General features: G+C 51.0%; 2 protein-coding genes across 2 annotated transcripts in view; one reads left to right on the plus strand and one right to left on the minus strand.

The window, feature by feature from the left end:
- Positions 1–24,861, minus strand: part of LOC140419748 (uncharacterized) — a 204,541-nt gene that overhangs the window by 57,733 nt on the left and 121,947 nt on the right. The window lies entirely within an intron of this gene.
- LOC140419745 (uncharacterized) lies at positions 10,207–13,343 on the plus strand. The gene has a single exon (XM_072503689.1). The coding sequence runs from the start codon at positions 11,430–11,432 to the stop codon at positions 12,270–12,272; it is 843 nt and encodes a 280-aa protein (XP_072359790.1). The 5' UTR covers positions 10,207–11,429; the 3' UTR covers positions 12,273–13,343.

A 24,861-nucleotide genomic window follows, 5' to 3' on the forward strand; every position in this document is an offset into this window, starting at 1 on the left:
GGGCCTCCCTTTTGACTGAGGAATGGCGGATTTCGGAAGCATGGAGGGTACGGGAGAAGAAGGCCATGGGTCTGCCCGTTTGGTTGAGGGTGGCGGCCAGAGCTACGTCGGACGCATCGCTCTCGACCTGGAAGGGGAGGGACTCGTCGATGGCATGCATCGTGGCCTTTGCAATGTCTGCTTTGATGCAGCTGAAGGCCTGGTGGACCTCCATCGACAGGGGGAAGGTTGTGGACTGGATCAGGGGACGGGCTTTGTCTGCGTAGTTAGGGACCCATTCGGCGTAGTAACTAAAAAACCCGAGGCAGCGCTTCAGGGCCTTGGGGCAGTGAGAGAGGGGGAACTCCATGAGGGGGCCCATGTGTTCAGGGTTGGGGCCTATAACTCCATTTCACACTACGTAGCCGAGAATGGCTAGACGGTCGGTGCTAAATACGCATTTATCCTTATTGTACATTAAGTTAAGGATTTTAGCGGTCTGGAGAAATTTTCGGAGGTTGGTGTCGTGGTCCTGCTGGTCATGGCCGCAGATGGTGACGTTATCGAGATACGGAAACGTTGCCCGCAAGCCGTACCGGTCAACCATTCGGTCCATCTCGCGTTGGAAGACTGAGACCCCGTTAGTTACACCGAAGGGAACCCTTAAAAAATGATAGAGCCGCCCATCTGCCTTGAAGGCAGTGTATTTGCGGTCACTATTACGGAGGGGTAGCTGGTGGTAGGTGGACTTGAGATCCACCGTGGAGAAGACTTTATAATGCGCAATCCTGTTTACCAGGTCGGATATGCGGGGGAGAGGGTACGCGTCCAGCTGCGTAAACCTGTTGATGGTCTGACTGTAGTCAATGACCATCCTATGTTTCTCCCCGGTCTTTACCACCACTACTCGAGCTCTCCAGGGACTGTTGCTAGCTTCAATGACCCCTTCCCTCAGTAGCCTTTGGACCTCTGACCTGATGAAGGTCCGGTCCTGGGCACTGTACCGTCTGCTCCTGGTGGCGACGGGTTTGCAATCCAGGGTGAGGTTCGCAAACAGGGAAGGCGGGTCGACCTTAAGGGTCGCGAAGCCGCAGACAGTAAGGGGGGGTATAGGGCCGCCGAATTTGAAGGTCAGACTTTGCAGGTTACATTGAAAATCCAGCCCCAGGAGTGTAGCCGCGCAGAGGTGCGAAAGGACATAAAGGCGGAAATTGTTGAATTTCCTTCCTTGGACTGTGAGGTTTGCTAGACAGAACCCCTTTATCTCCACTGAGTGGGAACCGGAGGCCAGGGAGATTCGTTGATTTACAGGGTGGGTAAAAAGTGAACAGCGCCTTACCGTGTCGGGGTGTATAAAGCTCTCCGTGTTCCCAGAGTCGACCAGGCAGGACGTCTCGTGACCATTGATGAAGACCGTCGTCGTTGCAGTTGAGAGTGTTCGAGGTCGATTTTGGTCCAGAGTCACCGAGGCCAGATGCAGGAGTTGTGAATTTTGATCGGGCAGTGTGTAGTCGGCCGGGCTGGGGTCCTGGGGCCCCATCCAAGATGGCGTCTCCCATGGGTCGTACATGGTGGTCAGGGATGAACAAAATGGCGGCGCCCATCCGTCCAGCGTGGTGTCCGGGGAACAAGATGGCGGCGCCCGTGGGCCGCACGTGGCCTTAGGATATGGGGGTGGCGGTGATTGCTGGCCACCTGGGGCCCAGGGAGAAGTTCGCTGAGGCAGTCCGGAGTCGTCGCTGGAGACCGCGGCCACCGCTCATGCCTGGCAGACCCCCACAAAATGGCACTTTTTGCCGCACCCTTTGCAGGTGGAGGTGCGGGCCGGGCAGCGCTGGCGGGGGTGCTTGCCCGCAGAAGAAACAGCGGGGCCCAACGCAGTTGGCTGCCCAGGGGGCTGCCGCGCGGTTGGGCACATAGGATTGTGCGTTTCTGGAGGCAACATCCATGGACCCTGCCAGGGCCCATGCCTCTCTTAAGTCCCAGGGTGTCTTTCTCTAAAAGACGCTGGCGGATCTTTGAGGAGCTCATACCTGCTACAAAGGCATCCCAGATTAGGAGTTCCGTGTGCTCGCTCGCCAAAACTTGCGGGCAGCCACGGCTTCTGCCCAGCACCAGTAGCACTCGGTAGAACTCCTCCAACGATTCCCCGGGGCTTTGTCGTCTCATTGCAAGCAGGTGACGTGAATAGACCTGATTTACCAGGCGGATATAATGTCCTTTTAAAAGTTCGATTGCTGCATCAAAGTCTTCCGCCTTCTCGATGAGAGTGTAGATCCCAGGGCTTACCCTTGAGTGCAGGACGTGCAGTTTCTGCTCCCTTGAGGGTGTGCCTCCGGCCGTCTCAAGATAGCCTTTGTAACACACCAGCCAGTGCTTGAAAATCACCGCTGAGTTCGCAGCGTGGGGACTGAGTTGCAGACACTCCGGCTTGATTCGGAGATCCATCCTTTCAATTAAGTTGTAGTCTATTAAATTGATGCACGATCAATAACTGCAAAGAAGAGGTTAAAGTATAACTGAATGCTTTAATAGACTAGAACTGTTCCCCAGCAGCTCAGGTACAGAATGAGGGCTGCTGGGACGGCACCGACTCTTATACCCCGCCTATCAGGGCGGAGCTACATACTACACAGCCAATGGTAAACACTCAGGTTTAACCAATGGATTTCAGCCTCTTGGGTGCTGCAATACCTGATAATACCACAATAGCGCCTCTCACAACTTCAGGATGTCCCAAAGTGCTTTACAGACAATGAGGTTCTTTTGAAGTGTAGTCACTGTTGTAATGTAGGAAATACAGTCACCAAATTTGCACAGAAAGATCCCGCAAACAGAAATGTGACTGTGACCAGAGAATCTGTTCAGTGATGTTTGCTGAGGGACAAATATTAAGCAGCAAACCCGGGAGAACTCCCCTGCTCTTTGGAATAACATCATGGGAACCTTTACACCCAACTGAGGGCAGATGGGGCCAGAGTTGAAGGTCTGATCTGGAAGGCAGGACCTCTGACAGTGCAGTGCTCCCTCAGGGCTGCATCAGAATATCAACCTGGATTTGATGCTCATGTTTCTGGAGGTGGATTTGAACCCACAACCTCCTGACTCAGAGATAAGAATGTAACCAGTGTGAATTTGCTGGTGTGCAGTGAGTGTGGATGACTGCTTGAACCTCTTTTCACAGTGAGTGCAGCTGTACGGTCTCTCCTCAGTGTGAATTTGTTGGTGTGACACAAGGCTCAATGACTTTGTAAATCCTTTCCCACACACAGAACAGATGGTTTCTCCATGGTGCTGGTGTCCTTGTGAGTCTCCATGTTGTACATAGAATTTACAGTGCAGAAGGAGGCCATTCGGCCCATCGAGTCTGCACCGGCCCTTGGAAAGAGCACCCCACTTAAGCCCATACCTCCACCCTATACCCGTAACTCTACTCAACCTTACTGGACACTAAAGGCAATTTAGCTTGGCCAATCCACCTAACAGCACGTCTTTCGGGACTGTGGGAGGAAACCGGAGCACCCGGAGGAAACCCATGCAGACACGGGGAGAATGTGCAGACTCCGCACAGACAGTGACCCAAGCCGGGAATCGAACCTGGGACCCTGGCGCTGTGAAGCAATTGTGCTAACCACTGTGCTACCGTGCTGCCCTTACAATCTGTCGAAGCTATACGATCTGTACAATCTATTGAAGCTTCATTCACACACACAACATATATATCGTTTCCACCCGCTGTGACTTATGTGATGTTTTGTTCAGGCTGTGTCACTGGTTAAAGTTCTTTCCACAGTCAATTCACTGGAACACCCTCACTTGTGTGTGTGTGTGTGTCTCCGTGCTTTTCCAGTCACACTAATGTTTGAAATCATTTCCCACAGACAGAACAGACAAACATTTCTCCTTCCATATTCATTGGTCGATGATATTTAGCTCCTGATGAATCTGTGTCAGATTTTGACGTGATGTTTGGTTTGATTTGGTTTCCTGTGTGTAAATCCTCCCTGTAAAATAACTTGAAGAGTGCTCACTGTGAGTACAGGATAGAAATTCGGAACAGACAATTCTATTTTCTCTGGAATATCCATTTCCTAAATCTGTCAATCCCAGTCTCTGTTTCTCAAGGGAAAGACCTGAACCCTGTCCAAGATGGCGGTGGCCGGTTGCCTGGGTAACCCGGGCCTGTCACCGGGGAGGAAGCCCCGTTCCCTGATCCACCCTGACTCCCACTCGCAAGGTGACAGCCAGTGAACCGCTCTCCCTGGACCTGTCACCGAGGGCAGCCTGGCGGGATAACCACGGGGCATGCGGCCTCTTATTCGGGGCTTCAGGCCTACCCCAAAAGTTGATAAAGTTTCCAGTGCAGTCATGGTTTCCATTCCTACCCTGTGCCCACAATCTCCTCCCGGACCGTCTGCTCCTCCTCACTCTCTCACCATGACTGACACTGAGCATGCTCACAGCACACCCACACTGCACCTGCGCACTGGCCTCCTACACTCATTGATAGGGGACCTTCTACAGCGTGGGGGGAGTCTGGGTAAAGCTGCTGCCATAGAGAGCAATTAGTAATCAGGAAGATTGTTTTTCCCAGTTAGCAAATCAGAAGAACCATGGATAAGGAAGTACCCGTGCACGAAGCCTAATGAGAATTTCAGACATTTCATTAAATACAGAAGCACATGGTTCTTTTTTTTAAATGTATTTTATTCCAAACATATTCAAAAGTTTAAAAACATCAACAAATCATTTACGAGAACATTCTCGGCATCTCACGGTTCACAGTTTGTACAAGTTTTCACCCCCCCCTCCCGTTCTTCTTCCCCCGCCTTCCTGCGACGAACAATTCCTCAAACATGGTCATGAACAGTTCCCACCATGTCACAAAGCCCTCCGCTGATTCCCTCAATTCGAACTTAATCTTCTCCAGCCGGGGAAAGTCATACTGATCTCCTAGCCAGGCAACCACCTCCAGCAGTGCCATCGACCGCCATTCCAGAAAAAACATTCACCAGACAACTAAAGAGGCACTGTTATAGTACCCTTTGTGGTAATATGTCGTTATTCTTTGCCTTTTGATCCAGAATGGTCCGTTGAGTTGATGACAACGAAACCACCAATCTTTAGATTGAATCAAAACTAATTTATTGAATACCGATTAATTAAATAAAGTTCAAACACACTACTGAGCTATAACTAAAAATAAAGTAATGCTGAATCTGTCTAACAGTAATCTATAATCTAGATCATAGATCATAGAATTCACAGTGCAGAAGGAGGCCATTCGGCCCATCGAGTCTGCACCGGCTCTTGGAAAGAGCACCCTACCCAAGGTCAACACCTCCACCCTATCCCCATAACCCAGTAACCCCACTAAGGGCAATTTTGGACACTAAGGGCAATTTATCATGGCCAATCCACCTAACCTGCACAACTTTGGACTGTGGGAGGAAACCGGAGCACCCGGAGGAAACCCACGCACACACGGGGAGAACGTGCAGACTCCGCACAGACAGTGACCCAAACCGGGAATCGAACCTGGGACCCTGGAGCTGTGAAGCAATTGTGCTATCCACAGTGCTACCGTGCTGCCCTTAGTATGAACATCTAGTATGATGTCCTTGTGTTAATTCTCTCTCTCTCATCTAAACTACTCCTCGTGCTGTGATCAGTCTTTCTCCTTTGATAACTACCCAGCAGTCACTGATATTTATACTGGGAACTGGCAGTGCCCTCTAGTGTTTGAATTACACTGAGATGTAATAATTAACCCTTCATTAGCGTACCTATATACATATCATTACAGGCACAACATCGGCCTTCCTTCCCTCCATAAACTAATTTTCGATACCCAAAAAATCTTCACCATAGGGCTAGGCCGGCCTCTACCCCCCCATTCTTTGATAACATCCCAGTATTTCCAACTTCTCACAGCCCCAGAACATAAGAACATAAGAGCTAGGAGCAGGAGTCGGCCATCTGGCCCCTCGAGCCTGCTCCGCCATTCAATGAGATCGTGGCTGATCTTTTGTGGACGCAGCTCCACTTTCCGGCCCGAACACCATAACCCTTAATCCCTTTATTCTTCAAAAAGAACATATGTGCGTGGTTTGCTGGTCCTCGCCCCCACTTCTCACACTCGTCTGCCACCCCCTGGAAGAACCCACTCATCCTTGCCCGAGTTATGTGCACCCTGTGTACCACCTTAAGCTGAAACAAACATCGTCGCACACGAGGTTGAATTCAACCTGCGCATCGCTTTCCCCATTGTCCCCACCAGAAGTACATCCTTCTGATAAGATGTCACTTAGACATCAGCAGCCTGAGAGTCTACCTGTTTCTGTAAGTGTTCATAGGAGCTGGGACACAAAAAATAATCTCATGAAAGCTAATGATATTTTTGTTTACTGTTCGTAATTGTGACTGGGTCACGCTTGCGGTTCATGCAAAAGGTGTCTCCCCAGGTTTATTAACGCACTACCTCCAGACCTCTTTTACCACCAAGAATCTTGACACCCACGTTACTCTTTACCCATCTGTGTGTTCAGCTCACCCTGCCCAATAATCAGCCTCCCCTGCACTGGGTTTCCACTGTATTGAAAGAGAGTAATGTGGTGCACTACATTTTCCTTATCATTTTTTTTCTTTATTAATGTTTATACAATGTGGGCTTCACTGGCAAGGCCAGCATTTCACAGTAACTTCATTGCAGTGTTAATGTAATCCTACTTGTGACACAAATAAAGATTATTTTTATTATTGGTTCCCCATCCCTAATTGCCCTTGATAATGTCACATTGTCATAGAAAGGTTACAGAACAGCAGGAAGACATTCGGCAAATTGTGCATCTGCTCACCTGTCATTGGCCCTGAACTATGCAGATATTTTCCTCCACAGATACGAACATATGAACAAGGAGCTGGAGTAGGCCATTCAGCCCCTCCAGCCTGCACCACCATTTCATAAGATTATAGCTAATCTGGCAGAAACAGATAATTGTCCAATTCTCTTTTCAAGGTATCAATTTAGTCTGCCTCCATCACATTTTTGGGCCGTGTATTCAAGATTCCAAATGCAGCAGAGAATTCTTTCCCTCACATCACCATTGCTTCTTTTTATATTCTGGCACTTTATATGAATGCATTCTGCTCTTGATCGCTCCCGAAATATGACATGCTAGGACAAAGTGTTACATTTGAGAATTGTTTCATCAAGTTATTAGAATTATTTGTGGCTTCCCCACCTGGCTTCCCTCGGTCTGCACCCTCCACTTCAGGGTTCAATATGTTCAACCCATTGCCATAAGGGCAGCACAGTAGCATTGTGGATAGTGCAAATGCTTCACAGCTCCAGGGTCCCAGGTTTGATTCCGGCTTGGGTCACTATCTGTGCGGAGTCTGCACATCCTTCCCGTGTGTGCGTGTGTTTCCTCCGGGTGCTCCGGTTTCCTCCCACAATCCAAAGATGTGCAGGTTAGGTAGATTGGCCATGATAAATTGCCCTTAGTGTCCAAAATTGCCCTTAGTGTTGGGTGGGGTTACTGGGTTATGGGGATAGGGTGGAGGTGTGGACCTTGGGTAGGGTGCTCTTTCCAAGAGCCGGTGCAGACTCGATGGGCCGAATGGCCTCCTTCTGCACTGTAAATTCTATGAAACCCTTTTGCTGTTTGAAAGCTTTTCTATTGCTCAGTGCAAACATTCCCATTGCATTCTTTCTCCTTGTAGCCTCTCTTAGAATTCTCTTCATCCACCCATCAAGGTAAGGGGAATTAGCATCATCTGTAATACCAGGAGGAAAGTACACGCTGCAGTCATCCAACGGTGCTGTCCGATACTGTTTACAAACTCACCTTGGGGCTGATCACTCAGGGTGGTGATAAATCACCCAAGGTGTTGGCATGAGCATCGCTGAATCCCCCACTATCAACATCCTGCTTCAGCCATGGGAGGATGGTTCACAACAGTGGATGGGGGAGGGGAGACAATAAATAAGGGCTTACACTTTGCACTCAAATCAATGAGGACTCTGATCTCTGGGAAGGAAGGAAACCCTGGCAAGTGGGCGGGGAGGATTCACAAACACCCGCTGGAGGCCCCAACATCCATTGATCAGAAACTGAACTGGACTAGCCACATTATTACTGTGGCTATCGGGGCAGGTCAAAGACTAGGAATCCTATGGCAAGTAACCCCCCAAAGCCTGTCTACCATCTACAAGGCACAAGTCAGGAGTGTAATGGAATACTCTCCACTTGCCTGGATGAGTGCAGATCCAACAACGTCCAAGAATGAAATGAAATGAAAAATGAATGAAAATGGCTGATTGTCACAAGTAGGCTTCAATGAAGTTACTGTGAAAAGCCCCTAGTCGCCACATTCCGGCGCCTGTTCGGGGAGGCTGGTACGGGAATTGAACCGTGCTGCTGACCTGCCTTGGTCTGCTTTAAAAGCCAGCTATTTAGCCCAGTGTGCTAAACCATGAACCTTTTTAAAATTCACTTACGGGATGTGGGCGTCGCTGGTTAGGCCAGCATTTATTGCCCATCCCTAGTTGTCCTTCAGAAAGTGGTGGTGAGTTGCCTTCTTGAACCCGCTGCAGTCCTTGAGGTGTAGGTACTCCCCCTGTGCTGTTAGGGAGGGAGTTCCAGGATGTTGCCCCAGCAACAGTGACACCATCCAGAACAAAGCAGCCTGCTTGATTGCTCCCCCTTCCACACACATTCAATCCCTCCATCACCGTCAAACAGTGGCAGCCAAGTGTACCATCTATACGGTACACTGCAGTAACTCACCAAGGTTCCTTAGACAGCACCTTCCAATCCCACACCATTACCATCTGGAGGACAAGAGCAGCAGATTTCTGGAAACCCCATCACCTGAGGTTTCCCTCCAAGTCACTCACCACCCTGACTTGGAAATATATCGCCGTTCCTTCACTGTTGCTGGGGCAACATCCTGGAACTCCCTCCCGAACAGCACAGGGGGAGTACCTACACCTCAAGGACTGCAGCGGTTCAAGAAAGCAACTCACCACCACTTTCTGAAGGGCAACTAGGGATGGGCAATAAATGCTGGCCTAACCAGCGACGCCCACATCCCGTAAGTGAATTTTAAAAAGGTTCATGGTTTATTGTTGTTTCTTAACGTTCAGAAAAAGGGATGGAATTGGATGGCTCACAGTCTCGCCAAGGACATGTTTACTTACATTTCTGGAACATTGTGGACATTAACCATGGTATAAGTTAGGTTAGTTGGTGTGAGGAAAAATGTACATCTGTTCGGACTGGAAGTACCCCATGTTTGTGAGAGTCTATATGTGTGTATGGGTGGCTATATGTATAAGTGTCATGGAAAACGACATAAATGACCGCAGTCAAGGGCATTCAGCCTCTGATCTCCGGGTAAGCATTTTCGCCGAGCAGAAACTTATAGCCAAGTTCCGCACACATGAGTACGGCCTCAACCGGGACCTGGGATTCATGTCGCATTACATTCACCCCCCACCATCTGGCCTGCAAAATCCTACCAACTGTCTTGGCTTGACACAATTCACACCTCTTTAACCTGGGGTTACCCCATCTCTGGATCTGTAAAGATTTAATTACCTGCAAATGCTCGTATTCTAAGCGTTGTCTGGCATCTTTGAATCTGTCTATATATATGTTTCTGGAACATACCTCTTCATTCAGCTGAGGAAGGAGCAGCGCTCCGAAAGCTAGTGATTTGAAACAAACCCACTGGACTTTAACCTGGTGTTGTCAGACGTCTTACTGTGCTCACCCCAGTCCAACGCCGGCATCTCCACATCATGTTCTAATAGTGACATTCCCTGTCTGCCAGTTATTCCTTAAAGTCAGTCCTTGAATTATGTGTATACTGTTGCCTCATCTCAGTAACAACTGTTGAAATGTTTGTTCCTCACCCACAGAGTTTCATCTGTTTAAAGCCACAAACAGAAAGGTCCAGTTTTCTGGAGTTTGAGACAAATCAGCTTTCAAAATGTTGCACAGTCACAGCCAATGAGGGAGATCCGGGTGCAGCCCCGCCCCTCATTCACTCCGATTGGTTAGAGGACCAGCCGCTCCTGCTCGGTCTTCCAACCCCGCCCCCTCTTCCTATTGGTCCAGAGCTGCCGTCAATCACTCCCGGGTTTTGTAATCTGAGGCATCTGCAGTGCGGCTGTTTTGGTCCGCAGGCGCAGTATCAAAGACTCTGGAGCATGCGCAGTGTGATTGATGTCTCAGCCCTTATTTGTCCTGGAGAAGCGGAGTCAGCGTCAGGCGGTGGGTGGGAGGATTTGGAAACACTGTGGATCCGCAAACCCTTCACAATCATTGTCAGCTCCCTGGTTTGCAGCTGCGGAGCTTCTCCCTCCCTCCCGGGAACAGGCCCAGGTTAACGGGCACCATCCCGCTTCAGACACTGGAGGATGGTTCACATCAGAGGATGGGGGAGGGGGGAAAATAAATAAGAGCTCATACTTTGCACTCAAATCAATGAGGACTCTGATCTCTGGCAAGGAAGGAAACCCTGGCAGGTGGGTGGAGAGGATTCACAAACACCCGCTGGAGGGCATGGTAGCACAGTGGTTAGCACTATTGCTTCACAGCTCCAGGGTCCCAGGTTCGATTCCCGGCTTGGGTCACTGCCTGTGCGGAGTCTGCACGTTCTCCCCGTGTCTGCGTGGGTTTCCTCCGGGTGCTCCGGTTTCGTCCCACAGTCCAAAAATGTGCAGGTTAGGTGGATTGCCTATGCTAAATTGCCCTTAGTGTCCAAAAAGATTGGGTTGGGTTACTGGGGGTGTGGGCTTAGGTAGGATGCTCTTTCCAAGGGCCGGTGCAGACTCGATGGGCCAAATCGCCTCCTTCTGCACTGTAAATTCTATGATTCCATGGAGGCCCCAATAAGACCCATTGATTTTATTGTCAGTCTGCAGACAGGGGCTGGAGAACTGAACCCAGGCAGAGGAGAGGGAGGGAGAAAACTGGGAGTGGAGGAAAGAAATGGTGCAGATGGTGAGATGGGTTTGGATTTCAGCCCAGGCAGGAGGGAGTGTGTGTGGGACGGGGATTGACAGCTTTGGGAGAAATAGAGAGGAAATAATGTTCCAGAGAAACTAGAATTGTCCAGATTTCTGACCTGTGCTTTGTTATCAGTTTCCTAACCTTTTACAGAGGGTTAGAATAGAAGAATCTGCATCCGTAAAATCCAAACCAAATATCACATCAGATTTAACAGAATAACTCGATTGATCAGAACCTGAATATCATTGATCTTTGAATGTGGAAGGAGAAATGTTTGTCTGTTCTGAATGTGGTAAAGATTTCACACATCCGAGTGAGAGTGTTCCAGTGGACTAACTAACACATTAAGGAGGAACTCTACACGTGTCCGTTGTATGAACGAGGCTTCAGCTGATCAACCTGGAGAGACACAAGGAGACCCGCACCATGGAGAAACTGTGGAAATGTGGGGACTGTGGGAAAGGTATTAGATCCCCATCAGAGCTGGAAATTCATCAACGCAGTCACACTGGGGAGAGACCGTTCACCTGCACAGAGTGTGGGAAGGGATTCTCTCAGTCATCCAGCCTGTTACGACACCAGCGGGATCACACTGGGCTGAGGCCGTTCAGCTGCTTCGAGTGCGGCAAGGGATTCACTCGTTCATCTCACCTCATTGAACATCAGCGAATTCACACTGGGGAGAAGCCGTTCACGTGTTCTGAATGTGGGAAGGGATTCACTTGTTTAGGTAACCTGACTTATCACCAATTTGTTCACACTGATAACAGACTTTTTAAATGTTCTGACTGCGATAAGAGCTTCAAAAACACGAGGGATCTACAGAGACACCAACACATACACTCTAGTCAGAGCCCATTCTCCTGTTCCGTGTGTGGGAAGGGATTCCCTCGCTCATCCAGCCTCCTGCGACACGAGCGAGTTCATAATGAGGAGAGACCGTTCCATTGCACTAAGTGCAGAAAGAAATTCACTCGGTCATGTGCCCTGCAGAGACATCAGAAGGTTCACACTGTGGAGACTCCATTCACCTGCTTGACCTGTGGGAAGGGATTCACTCAATCATCTGTTCTGCTGAGGCACCAGCAGGTTCACACTGGAGAGAGGCCTTTCCTCTGCTCTGAATGTGGGAAGGGATTCACTCAGTCATTCCAACTGCTGAGACACTGGCGAATTCACACTGCGGAGAGGCCATTCACTTGTTCCGAGTGTGGGAAAGGATTTGCTCAATCCTACCACCTACTGAGACACCGGCAGGTCCATGAGTAACTGCATGAGGGTTGGATTCTGATATTACTGCTTCTGTTAATTACATCCAGGACTGAATTACGTCCATTCTGACAATGAGAGTTTGTTCTTCCTGTTGGTAATAATTCCTGTGACTGGACTGGAGTTCAATATTTTGATATGTGTGGGCAGCACGGTGGCGCAGTGGGTTAGCCCTGCTGCCTCACAGCTCCGAGGTCCCAGGTTCGATCCCGGCTCTGGGTCACTGTCCGTGTGGAGTTTGCACATTCTCCCCGTGTTTGCGTGGGTTTCACCCCCCACAACCCAAAGATGTGCAGTGTATGTTTGCTTGGGTTTCGCCCCCACAACCCCACAACTGGGGCAGCACAGTAGCATTGTGGATAGCACAATTGCTTCACAGCTCCAGGGTCCCAGGTTCAATTCCCGGCTTGGGTCACTGTCTGTGCGGAGTCTGCACATTCTCCCCGTGTGTGCGTGGGTTTCCTCCGGGTGCTCCGGTTTCCTCCCACAGTCCAAAGATGTGCAGGTTAAGTGGATTGGCCATGATAAATTGCCCTTAGTGTCCAAAATTGCCCTTAATAGTGTCCAAAATTGCCCTTAGTGTTGGGTGGGGTTACTGGGTTATGGGGATAGGGTGGAGTTGTTGACCTTGGGTAGGGTGCTCTTTCCAAGACCCAGTGCAGACTCAATGGGCCAAATGGCCTCCTTCTGCACTGTAAATTCTATGATTCTATGATAAACCCAAGATGTGCATGATAGGTGGATTGGCCACGCTAAATTGCCCCTTAATTGGAAAAAAATAATTGGGTACTCTAAATTTTTAAGAAAGTATAATGGTCTGTGTTGGGTATTTGATTTCCCTAAGAAGAGGGGAGACTGTATGATGTCCTCATTGTGATATCAAGTTAAGGAGATATATATATGAGCAAGTTACCAGGATGTAAAGCAGCATGTGACCAGCAGCTAGTAGTGTGTGTAGGAATTGCAGCTGTACTGTCCCTGTGAGTAATGGTCACTGATTCCCGGTGTAGATTTGTTTGCTGAGCCATCCTGTCATATATCTTCAAATAAACCAAACCTATGTCGAGTTCAGCAATCCTGTGTGTGGCATTGGTTAATTGGTCCAAAGGAATGGTGGAGATGGTGGGATGGGTTTGAATTTCAGCCCAAGGAGGAGGGAGAGTGTGTGGGACGGGGATTTACAGCTTTGGGGGAACAAGAGAGGGAAATGGTCCATAGAAACACCTAACACAAATTCATATCATCACCTGAGTCCCAGAATTAAATGTGATTATCCAATCTAGAAAAGATATAGAATGTAACCCCTGTAAGGGGGGGGGGGGGGGGGAAGAGAGACAGGCAACAATAGAGGAGAGCCAGGGAGGTTGGGGGGTGGGGGAGGTTGGGGGGAAGGCAGGGAAGCGTTAACAAACTTGGCATCCGCAGGAACAGAGAAAAAGGAGAATACAGGCGGAAGACGGGAGGGCCGGCTGAAGCGGAAGTGAGCACGAGACGACAATGGCAGCGAAATCCGTCCGGGAGAAGCGAGGGACAACGCCAGCACCAGACCCATTCGAGTATTGCCCTCCGTAATTGTCTCTCCGGCACCCAAATGTATATCTACCTCCCCCTCCAGTCTCCACCCCCCCCCCCCCCCCCCATACAAACAAATGCCTACTTATGTGTGTAAATAATTTTGCCAAGTGTACAGAGTTGCTGCTGTTGAGCGGGTGCATAATACCCGACCAGTTACTTTATCTGATTTTGTATTTCTCTCCTGTTGTTACTTTTTTTTCTCCCTTTGTGATTTGGGTGTGTGTGCCCTTAATATATATATATCATATCCTGTGTACAGAACGGCAAATATACTTTGTTCAAAAACCCAATAAAATACATTCATAAAAAAAAAAGGTAAGGGAAGGAGTGAACTGGTGACCCTGTTATATGCATTGCAGAATTGGGAACATAGCCCCATGCAACAGCCTGTGGAAAAAAAGCTAAAGGTGGTGGTAATTTTGACAGTGACTAGAAAATCATGGCACCCTGGTCTTTCTGCAACCATTAACCTGATAAGTGCAGGATCCTCCTGTCTGGTCAGAAGAATTTAACCCCTGTAAATCTGATTCAACATCCCCTCCACACAAGCTCCAGCAGATCGTTGTTCCTTTATATTTTGTGTTGTTCTCAATGATGATAGTATCAACCTTCTCCCTAACCTGTCCCAATCCTTCTCACCAGGGAGACTCCCTGTTCTAATGGTGACATCCCCTGTCTGCCCAATTATTCCAATAAGCCAACCCTTGAATTGTTTGTGAATTAATTTTGGAATCGTTTTCTTTAATGCTTAAGTCAAAGCTGGAAGTGTAGGAACTGCAAAGGAGCAGCTGGGCTCTTTTACCTGGAGACATTGGGTCTGACAATTATTTTCCTGTCTTTGTCAGAGAGGTTAAATCTTCAGGCAGATCTCAAGGTTACACATTTGATTTTGAAACTAAGTTAATTCCTTTAAATATCAATTAGACATTCAAACTGGTCTCTGTTGCCATGGGGATGAGTGATTCAGACTGGAGCCTTGCTTGGAGCTCTGGGTGGTTCTCACAAAAGCAGACAGTCCGCAGTTAGCTTGGAAGCAGTCAGCTGCGGGAGCAGGAGCTGTGAACCTGCTGTGGGACCAGGAGCTGTGAATGGGCTGTGGGACCAGGAGCTGTGAACCTGCTGTGGGACCAGGAGCTGCGAACCAGCTGTGGGAACAGGAACTGTGAACCAGCTGTGGGGGCAGGAGCTGTGAACCAGCTGTGGGGGCAGGAGCTGTGAACCAGCTGTGGGAACAGGAGCTGTGAACCAGCTGTGGGAGCAGGAGCTGTGAACCAGCTGTGGGACCCAGGAGCTGTGAACCAGCTGTGGGAGCAGGAGCTGTGAACCGGCTGTGGGAGCAGGAGCTGTGAACCAGCTATGGGAACAGGAGCTGTGAACCAGCTGTGGGAGCAGGAGCTGTGAACCGGCTGTAGGAGCAGGAGCTGTGAACCAGCTATGGGAACAGGAGCTGTGAACCAGCTGTGGGAGCAGGAGCTGTGGGATGAGGAGCCGTGAACCAGCTGTGGGACCAGTAACTGTGGGATCAGGAGCTGTGAACCAGCTGTTGGACCAGGAGCTGTGAACCAGCTGTGGGACCAGGAGCTGTGACCCAGCTGTGGGAGCAGGAGCTGTTAACCAGCTGTGGGACCAGGAGCTGTGAACCGGCTGTGGAACCAGGAGCTGTGAACCGGCTGCGGGACCAGGAGCTGTGAACCAGCTGTGGGAGCAGGAGCTGTGAACCAGCTGTGGGACCAGGGTCTGTGAACCAGCTGTGGGAGCAGGAGCTGTGAACCGGCTGTGGGACCAGGAGCTGTGAACCGGCTGTGGGAGCAGGAGCTGTGAACCAGCTGTGTGACCCAGGAGCTGTGAACCGGCTGTGGGAGCAGGAGCTGCGAACCGGCTGTGGGAGCAGGAGCTGCGAACCAGCTGTGGGAACAAGAGCTGTGAACCAGCTGTGGGAGCAGGAGCTGTGAACCAGCTGTGGGAACAGGAACTGTGAACCAGCTGTGGGAACAGGAGCTGTGAACCAGCTGTGGGAGCAGGAGCTGTGAACCAGCTGTGGGAGCAGGAGCTGTGAACCAGCTGTGGGAACAGGAGCTGTGAACCAGCTGTGGGAACAGGAGCTGTGAACCAGCTGTGGGAGCAGGAGCTGTGAACCAGCTGTGGGACCCAGGAGCTGTGAACCAGCTGTGGGAGCAGGAGCTGTGAACCGGCTGTGGGAGCAGGAGCTGTGAACCAGCTGTGGGACCCAGGAGCTGTGAACCAGCTATGGGAACAGGAGCTGTGAACCAGCTGTGGGAGCAGGAGCTGTGAACCGGCTGTAGGAGCAGGAGCTGTGAACCAGCTATGGGAACAGGAGCTGTGAACCAGCTGTGGGAGCAGGAGCTGTGGGATGAGGAGCCGTGAACCAGCTGTGGGACCAGTAACTGTGGGATCAGGAGCTGTGAACCAGCTGTGGGACCAGGAGCTGTGAACCAGCTGTGGGAGCAGGAGCTGTGAACCAGCTGTGGGACCAGGAGCTGTGACCCAGCTGTGGGAGCAGGAGCTGTTAACCAGCTGTGGGACCAGGAGCTGTGAACCGGCTGTGGAACCAGGAGCTGTGAACCGGCTGCGGGACCAGGAGCTGTGAACCAGCTGTGGGAGCAGGAGCTGTGAACCAGCTGTGGGACCAGGATCTGTGAACCAGCTGTGGGAGCAGGAGCTGTGAACCGGCTGTGGGACCATGAGCTGTGAACCGGCTGTGGGAGCAGGAGCTGTGAACCAGCTGTGTGACCCAGGAGCTGTGAACCGGCTGTGGGAGCAGGAGCTGCGAACCGGCTGTGGGACCAGGAGCTGTGAACCAGCTGTGGGAACAGGAGCTGTGAACCAGCTGTGGGAACAGGAGCTGTGAACCAGCTGTGGGAACAGGAGCTGTGAACCAGCTGTGGGAACAGGAGCTGTGAACCAGCTGTGGGAACAGGAGCTGTGAACCAGCTGTGTGACCCAGGAGCTGTGAACCGGCTGTGGGAGCAGGAGCTGCGAACCAGCTGTGGGAACAAGAGCTGTGAACCAGCTGTGGGAGCAGGAGCTGTGAACCAGCTGTGGGAACAGGAGCTGTGAACCAGCTGTGGGAACAGGAGCTGTGAACCAGCTGTGGGAGCAGGAGCTGTGAACCAGCTGTGGGAGCAGGAGCTGTGAACCAGCTGTGGGAACAGGAGCTGTGAACCAGCTGTGGGAGCAGGAGCTGTGAACCAGCTGTGGGACCCAGGAACTGCGAACCAGCTGTGGGAACAGGAACTGTGAACCAGCTGTGGAAGCAGGAGCTGTGAACCAGCTGTGGGAGCAGGAGCTGTGAACCCGCTGTGGGACCCAGGAGCTGCGAACCAGCTGTGGGAACAGGAACTGTGAACCAGCTGTGGGAACAGGAGCTGTGAACCAGCTGTGGGAGCAGGAGCTGTGAACCAGCTGTGGGAGCAGGAGCTGTGAACCAGCTGTGGGAGCAGGAGCTGTGAACCAGCTGTGGGAGCAGGAGCTGTGACCCAGCTGTGGGACTAGGAGCTGCGAACCAGCTGTGGGAACAGGAGCTGTGAACCAGCTGTGGGAGGAGCTGTGAACCAGCTGTGGGACCCAGGAGCTGTGAACCAGCTGTGGGAGCAGGAGCTGTGAACCAGCTGTGGGACCGAGGAGCTGTGAACCAGCTGTGGGAACAGGAGCTGTGAACCAGCTGTGGGAGGAGCTGTGAACCAGCTGTGGGACCCAGGAGCTGTGAACCGGCTGTGGGAGCAGGAGCTGTGAACCAGCTGTGGGACCAGGAGCTGTGAACCAGCTGTGGGAGCAGGAGTTGTGAACCGGCTGTGGGAGCAGGAGCTGTGAACCAGCTGTGGGAGCAGGAGCTGTGAACCAGCTGTGGGAGCAGGAGCTGTGAACCGGCTGTGGGAGCAGGAGCTGTGGGATGAGGAGCCGTGAACCAGCTGTGGGAGCAGGAGCTGTGAACCAGGTGTGGGAACAGGAGCTGTGAACCCGCTGTGGGACCCAGGAGCTGTGAACAAGCTGTGGGAGGAGCTGTGAACCAGCTGTGGGAACAGGAGCAGTGAACCAGCTGTGGGAGCAGGAGCTGTGAACCAGCTGTGGGAGGAGCTGTGAACCAGCTGAGGGAGGAACTGTGAACCCACTGTGGGAGCAGGAGTTGTGAACCGGCTGTGGGAGCAGGAGCTGTGAACCAGCTGTGGGAGCAGGAGCTGTGAACCAGCTATGGGAACAGGAGCTGTGAACCACCTGTGGGAGCAGGAGCTGTGGGATGAGGAGCCGTGAACCAGCTGTGGGAGCAGGAGCTGTGAACCAGGTGTGGGAACAGGAGCTGTGAACCAGCTGTGGGAGCAGGAGCTGTGAACCCGCTGTGGGACCCAGGAGCTGTGAACAAGCTGTGGGAGGAGCTGTGAACCAGCTGTGGGAACAGGAGCAGTGAACCAGCTGTGGGAGCAGGAGCTGTGAACCAGCTGTGGGAGGAGCTGTGAACCCACTGTGGGAGCAGGAGTTGTGAACCGGCTGTGGGAGCAGGAGCTGTGAACCAGCTGTGGGAGCAGGAGCTGTGAACCAGCTATGGGAACAGGAGCTGTGAACCACCTGTGGGAGCAGGAGCTGTGGGATGAGGAGCCGTGAACCAGCTGTGGGACCAGTAACTGTGGGACCAGGAGCTGTGAACCAGCTGTGGGAGCAGGAGCTGTGAACCAGCTGTGGGACCAGGAGCTGTGTACCAGCTGTAGGAGCAGGAGCTGTGAACCAGCTGTGGGAGCAGGAGCTGTGAACCAGCTGTGGGATCCAGGAGCTGTGAACCAGCTGTGGGAGCAGGAGCTGTGAACCAGCTGTGGGAACAGGAGCTGTGAACCGACTGTGGGACCAGGAGCTGTGAACCAGCTGTGGGAGCAGGAGCTGTGAACCAGCTATGGGAACAGGAGCTGTGAATCAGCTGTGGGACCAGGAGCTGTGAACCAGCTGTGGGATCAGAAGCTGTGAACCAGCTGTGGGAGCAGGAGCTGTGAACCGGCTGTGGGAGCAGGAGCTGTGAACCGACTGTGGGACCAGGAGCTGTGAACCAGCTGTGGGAGCAGGAGCTGTGAACCAGCTATGGGAACAGGAGCTGTGAATCAGCTGTGGGATCAGAAGCTGTGAACCAGCTGTGGGACCAGGAGCTGTGAACCAGCTGTGGGACGCAGGAGCTGTGGGATGAGGAGCCGTGAACCAGCTGTGGGACCAATAACTGTGGGATTAAGAGCTGTGAACCAGCTGTGGGAGCAGGAGCTGTGAACCAGCTGTGGGAACAGGAGCTGTGAACCAGCTATGGGAACAGGAGCTGTGAACCAGCTGTGGGAGCAGGAGCTGTGGGATGAGGAGCCGTGAACCAGCTGTGGGACCAATAACTGTGGGATTAAGAGCTGTGAACCAGCTGTGGGAGCAGGAGCTGTGAACCAGCTGTGGGATCCAGGAGCTGTGAACCAGCTGTGAGAGCAGGAGCTGTGAACCAGCTGTGGGACCAGGAGCTGCGAACCGACTGTGGGACCAGGAGCTGTGAACCAGCTGTGGGAACAGGAGCTGTGAATCAGCTGTGGGACCAGGAGCTGTGAACCAGCTGTGGGACCAGGAGCTGTGAACCAGCTGTGGGAGGAGGTGTGAACCAGCTGTGGGACCAGGAGCTGTGAACCAGCTGTGGGAGCAGGAGCTGTGAACCAGCTGTGGGAGCAGGAGCTGTGAACCGGCTGTGGGAGCAGGAGCTGTGAACCGGCTGTGGGACCAGGAGCTGTGAACCGGCTGTGGGAGCAGGAGCTGTGAACCAGCTGTGGGACCAGGAGCTGTGAAACCAGCTGTGGGACCAGGAGCTGTGAACCAGCTGTGAAACCAGGAGCTGTGAACCAGCTGTTGGAGCAGGAGCTGTGAACCGGCTGTGGGAGCAGGAGCTGTGAACCAGCTGTGGGACCAGGAGCTGTGAAACCAGGAGCTGTGAACCAGCTGTGGGACCAGGAGCTGTGAAACCAGGAGCTGTGAACCAGCTGTGGGACCAGGAGCTGTGAACCAGCTGTGGGAGCCGGAGCTGTGAACCAGCTGTGGGACCAGGAGCTGTGAACCAGCTGTGGGAACAGGAGCTGTGGGACCAGGAGCTGTGAACCAGCTGTGGGACCAGGAGCTGTGGGACCAGGAGCTGTGAACCAGCTGTGGGACCAGAAACCCAGAGGGCCATTTGGAATCAGGAGTGTTCCTAATGTTTAAATCGCTCAATAAGAAGACAGTGAAGCCCACACTTGGACTGAGCAATCTGCAGTTTCGAGGTCTTGAAGATTGAGGTTAGGAAAGATAATGGAAGGACCCCCATAAAGAGTTGGTCAAGCGCCTTAAGTAATTTCAGCTCCCCATGGGCAGCACGGTAGCATAGTGATTAGAACAATTGCTTCACAGCTCCAGGGTCCGAGGTTCGATTCCTGGCTTGGGTCACTGTCTGTGCGGAGTCTGCACGTCCTCCCCGTGTGTGCATGGGTTTCCTCCGGGTGCTCCTGTTTCCTCCCACAGTCCAAAGGTGTGCAGGTTAGGTGGATTGGCCATGCTAAATTGCCCTTAGTGTTGGGTGGGGTTACTGGGTTATGGGGATAGGGTGGAGGTGTGCGGTTGGGAAGGGTGCTCTTTCCAAGAGCCGGTGCAGACTCGATGGGCCGAATGGCCTCCTTCTGCACTGTAAATTCTATAATAAAAACATTGGAGCTTGGAGAATACTGAGGAGAAATAAAGTGAATTCTGGAGAGAGCTTTGGCATACTTTTGGAATGGTCCCAGGAACAGAAGTGGATAAACTTTCAAAATAGTAAGTATAGGGTAACTCTTTAGGTGAGGTTAAAAAGTAGAACTTGGTTCAAAGCGTAAGTCTTTGTTGATAATAGTATTCAGTTTGTAGTGCTGTTTTGCAATTTAATTTTGTGGTTTTCCATACAGTAAAGTTGTTTTTGTATAAAAACGTGGAATCTTGTGGCATAATTCTTTCAGTTAATCACTGAATGTTCAAATTTTCTCTTTAAATGTTAATAGTTCTGACCGGGATCGCAACAATACACACAAACAATATTTCAAAACAAATTGAAGAAAGAAAAAATGGGTTTCCTTCTTCTTTCCAAAACATTACATTACAAGACACCCCTCCACGAGGAACCCCAATAATGTCCCACCTCAAGCACACATTTTTTGTGAAACAATCTGATAACTGATTATTAGAAATGGAACTAATTCTAATCACTTCGAAAGCAGGAGGGTTGTAGCCCAGCACAGAGGATAATTTGGGATTTCTCTCAGACACAATAGACAGAGATTATACCCTCCAACCATCTGAAGTGAATTCTCTACATGAATCATCCCAGCCAGTGCAGTTGTCAATTTGCAGTTAGACTGGTACTATACTGAGAGTAGTATTCCAGCTATTCTCCAATCTCCAAGGTTTTATGTGGGTCCTTCCATTGCCTTTTCACTGTGCAAACCTCAAACTTGACTTCAAGACCTCAAAATTGCACTCCTCAGTCCAAGTGTGGACTTCACTGTCATCTTACTGAGCGATTTGAACATTAGGAACACTCCTGGTTCCAAATGGCCCTCTGGGTTTCTGGTCCCACAGCTGGTTCACAGCTCCTGCTCCCACAGCTGGTTCACAGCGCCTGCTCCCACAGCTGGTTCACAGCTCCTGGGTCCCACAGCTGGTTCACAGCTCCTACTCCCACAGCTGGTTCACAGCTCCTACTCCCACAGCTGGTTCACAGCTCCTGCTCCCACAGCCGGTTCGCAGCTCCTGCTCCCACAGCCGGTTCACAGCTCCTGCTCCCACAGCTGGTTAACAGCTCCTACTCCCACAGCTGGTTCACAGCTCCTGCTCCCACAGCTGGTTCACAGCTCCTACTCCCACAGCTGGTTCACAGCTCCTGCTCACACAGCTGGTTCACAGCTCCTGCTCCCACAGCTGGTTCACAGCTCCTGCTCCCACAGCTGGTTAACAGCTCCTACTCCCACAGCTGGTTCACAGCTCCTGCTCCCACAGCTGGTTCACAGCTCCTGCTCCCACAGCTGGTTAACAGCTCCTACTCCCACAGCTGGTTCACAGCGCCTGCTCCCACAGCTGGTTCACAGCTCCTACTCCCACAGCTGGTTCACAGCTCCTACTCCCACAGCTGGTTCACAGCTCCTGCTCCCACAGCTGGTTCACAGCTCCTACTCCCACAGCTGGTTCACAGCTCCTGCTCCCACAGCTGGTTCACATCTCCTGCTCCCACAGCTGGTTCACAGCTCCTACTCCTACAGCTGGTTCACAGCTCCTGGTCCCACAGCCGGTTCACAGCTCCTGGTCCCACAGCCGGTTCACATCTCCTGCTACCACAGCTGGTTCACAGCTCCTGGTCCCACAGCTAGTTTCACAGCTCCTGGTCCCACAGCTGGTTCACAGCTCCTGGTCCCACAGCTAGTTTCACAGCTCCTGGTCCCACAGCTAGTTTCACAGCTCCTGGTCCCGCAACTGGTTCACAGCTCCTGGTCCCACAGCTGGTTCACAGCTCCTGGTCCCACAGCTGGTTCACAGCTCCTGGTCCCACAGCTGGTTCACAGCTCCTGGTCCCACAGCTGGTTCACAGCTCCTGGTCCCACAGCTGGTTTCACTGTGTGTTTCCTTTCACAAGAGACCATTGCTGAAAGGACTTTCAGCTACGGTGTTCATGACCAGAATGTTCATGTTTTCACACACGTCTCAAACCTCTGCATTAGCAAATTCCCCTCCATTATCAGTCAGAAACTTAGCTGGTGCTGCGGGTCCAGTCCCTACCCATTTCTCCATGACTTGCTCTAGAATCACCCTTTTGTCCTTGCCATGTATCATTGGAGAAAGACTAAATCGGGTTGCCATGTGACGGCGTCCGCTGATACTTTTCACACATTTCACACTTTGCATTCATCTCTTCTGTGAGCCTTGTGTACTCTTCATCAACCATGTCTTGAAGCAGGATTTTTGATCATTGACAATAAGGGTGAGCCACTTGTCTGTATGGCTTTAAACCAATTTGCTTTTTTCTGATTCTTTTTCTTTAGAGTATCCAATTCTTTTGTTCTAATAAAGGAGCAATTTAACGTCGCCAATTCCCCCAGTAATAATAATAATCGCTTATTGTCACAAGTAGGCTTCAGTGAAGTTACTGTGAAAAGCCCCTAGTCGCCACATTCCGACGCCTGTTCGGGGAGGCTGGTACGGGAATTGAACCCGCGCAGCTGGCCTTGTTCTGCATTACAAGCCAGCTATTTAGCCCACTCTGCTAAACCAGCCCCTGAACATCTTTTGAGTTGTGGGGGGGGAGACCCATGCAGACACGGGGAGAATAACACGGACAGTGACCCAGAGTCGGGGTCGAACCCGGGTCATCGGTGCCGTGAGGCAGCAGTGCTAACCACTGCGCCACCGTGCTGCCCCTGCTTTTTTCTGATTCTCATCACCCGATGCCATTAATCCTTCTCAAACACTCTGATCAGAAACATCAGGTATTGGTTCAGGGGAAACGATAACGTCCTGATGGAGGAAACTGCAGGTCCACTGACTTTCCAAAATCAGTTGTCGTTTCTTGCTCCACATCCAGTTCCATTTATGCTTTTTTCACGGAAGGTTTACTCAACACTAAAGGCCTCCCACTAGAGACCACACCAGTTTTGATAAAGTGCCTTACTCCAGCTATTTTGCACGGAATCAACACCCTTGTTTGTGCTTTCAATATATTGTCATCATCAAACTGAAACAGGAGAATTTTATACTCCTTGCCATTCTGTTTATCCACACTAAGAAGTGACTGACATTTCCTTCAACCAAACAGCATGCTGTTGAGGTACAGTCTAATGGGTCCATGACTAACACACTGATCAGTGGATCAGGTCTGCTTCTGACAAAAACATTTCCTTCAGTGACTTTTGGAATGGCATGGTGGAACAGTAGTTAGCACTACTGCCTCACAGTGCCAGGGACCCGAGTTAGATTCAAACCTCAAGTGACTGTGTGGAGTCGGCATGTTCTCCCCGTGTCTGCGTGGGTTTCCTCCGGGTGCTGCGGTTTGCTCCCACGGTCCAAAGATGTGCAGGTTTAGGTGGATTGGCCATTCTAAATGACCCCTTACTGACCAAAAAGGTTGGGTGGAGTTACAGGGATAGGGTAAGGAAGTGGGCCGAGGTCAGATGCTTTTTCAGAGAGGGTCAGTGCAGACCAGGTGGGCCGAAGGCTTCCTTCTGCACTGTAGTGATTCTATGATGATTCTGTGATCATCTTTTTCACCTTCAGCCTCAGAATTCTTGTGTCATGTCTTACTCTGAAGTTCCTAAGTTCCCACGTTATGAAGTTCCATATTTTGAGTCAGAACTGAAACACTTGTGAATTGTTCCCCCACCATTCCTGGGATTCATTTGTCTATTAGTGATGTCCTGTCTTGTAGTGATAACCAGGTCTGCTCAAGCTGCTTTCACCCTCATTCAAAACCTGACAAAGTCCGACTCTGTTTCTTGGCATCCAATAGATCATCTTTCTTATAAATGTCATCAATGAAACCTAATAAAAGATCCAAACCTTCACCAGTGTTCAACTGACGGACATCCAGCTCACAACTTTGCTTCCAATTTTACTTCAGTTAGGAAATGACAATGCCACGATCAAACCTTGTTTCCTCCTTGGTAGGGATATCACTTGTCTATCCATCTCCACTTCATTCTTCCACTCGTCGTATGGCTCAGACTCGGGGAACATTGGCGGGTAATCAGATTCTGACAATTTACACTTTCTTTCAGCCATTTCTCACAAAGTCTACTGGCATTGTAAGCTTCTGTGTAAAATGTTCTTTTCTTTTAGTTTCCAATCTGCATCATTAGACATGTTACCATGTTTTTGTCCTGACAGCCTTATAGTGAAGGAAGAAACTGGAGCCAATCTTTACTTAGTATATATTTATTCACAGAGTGAAACATTACAGGTCTGTAACTCCTAACTCCATTCCAAGCTCTGTCAGTAAGTGTTTCTT

The sequence above is a fragment of the Scyliorhinus torazame genome, chromosome 5 (genome assembly GCF_047496885.1).
Source record: "Scyliorhinus torazame isolate Kashiwa2021f chromosome 5, sScyTor2.1, whole genome shotgun sequence".
Classification (NCBI taxonomy): Eukaryota; Metazoa; Chordata; class Chondrichthyes; order Carcharhiniformes; family Scyliorhinidae; genus Scyliorhinus; species Scyliorhinus torazame.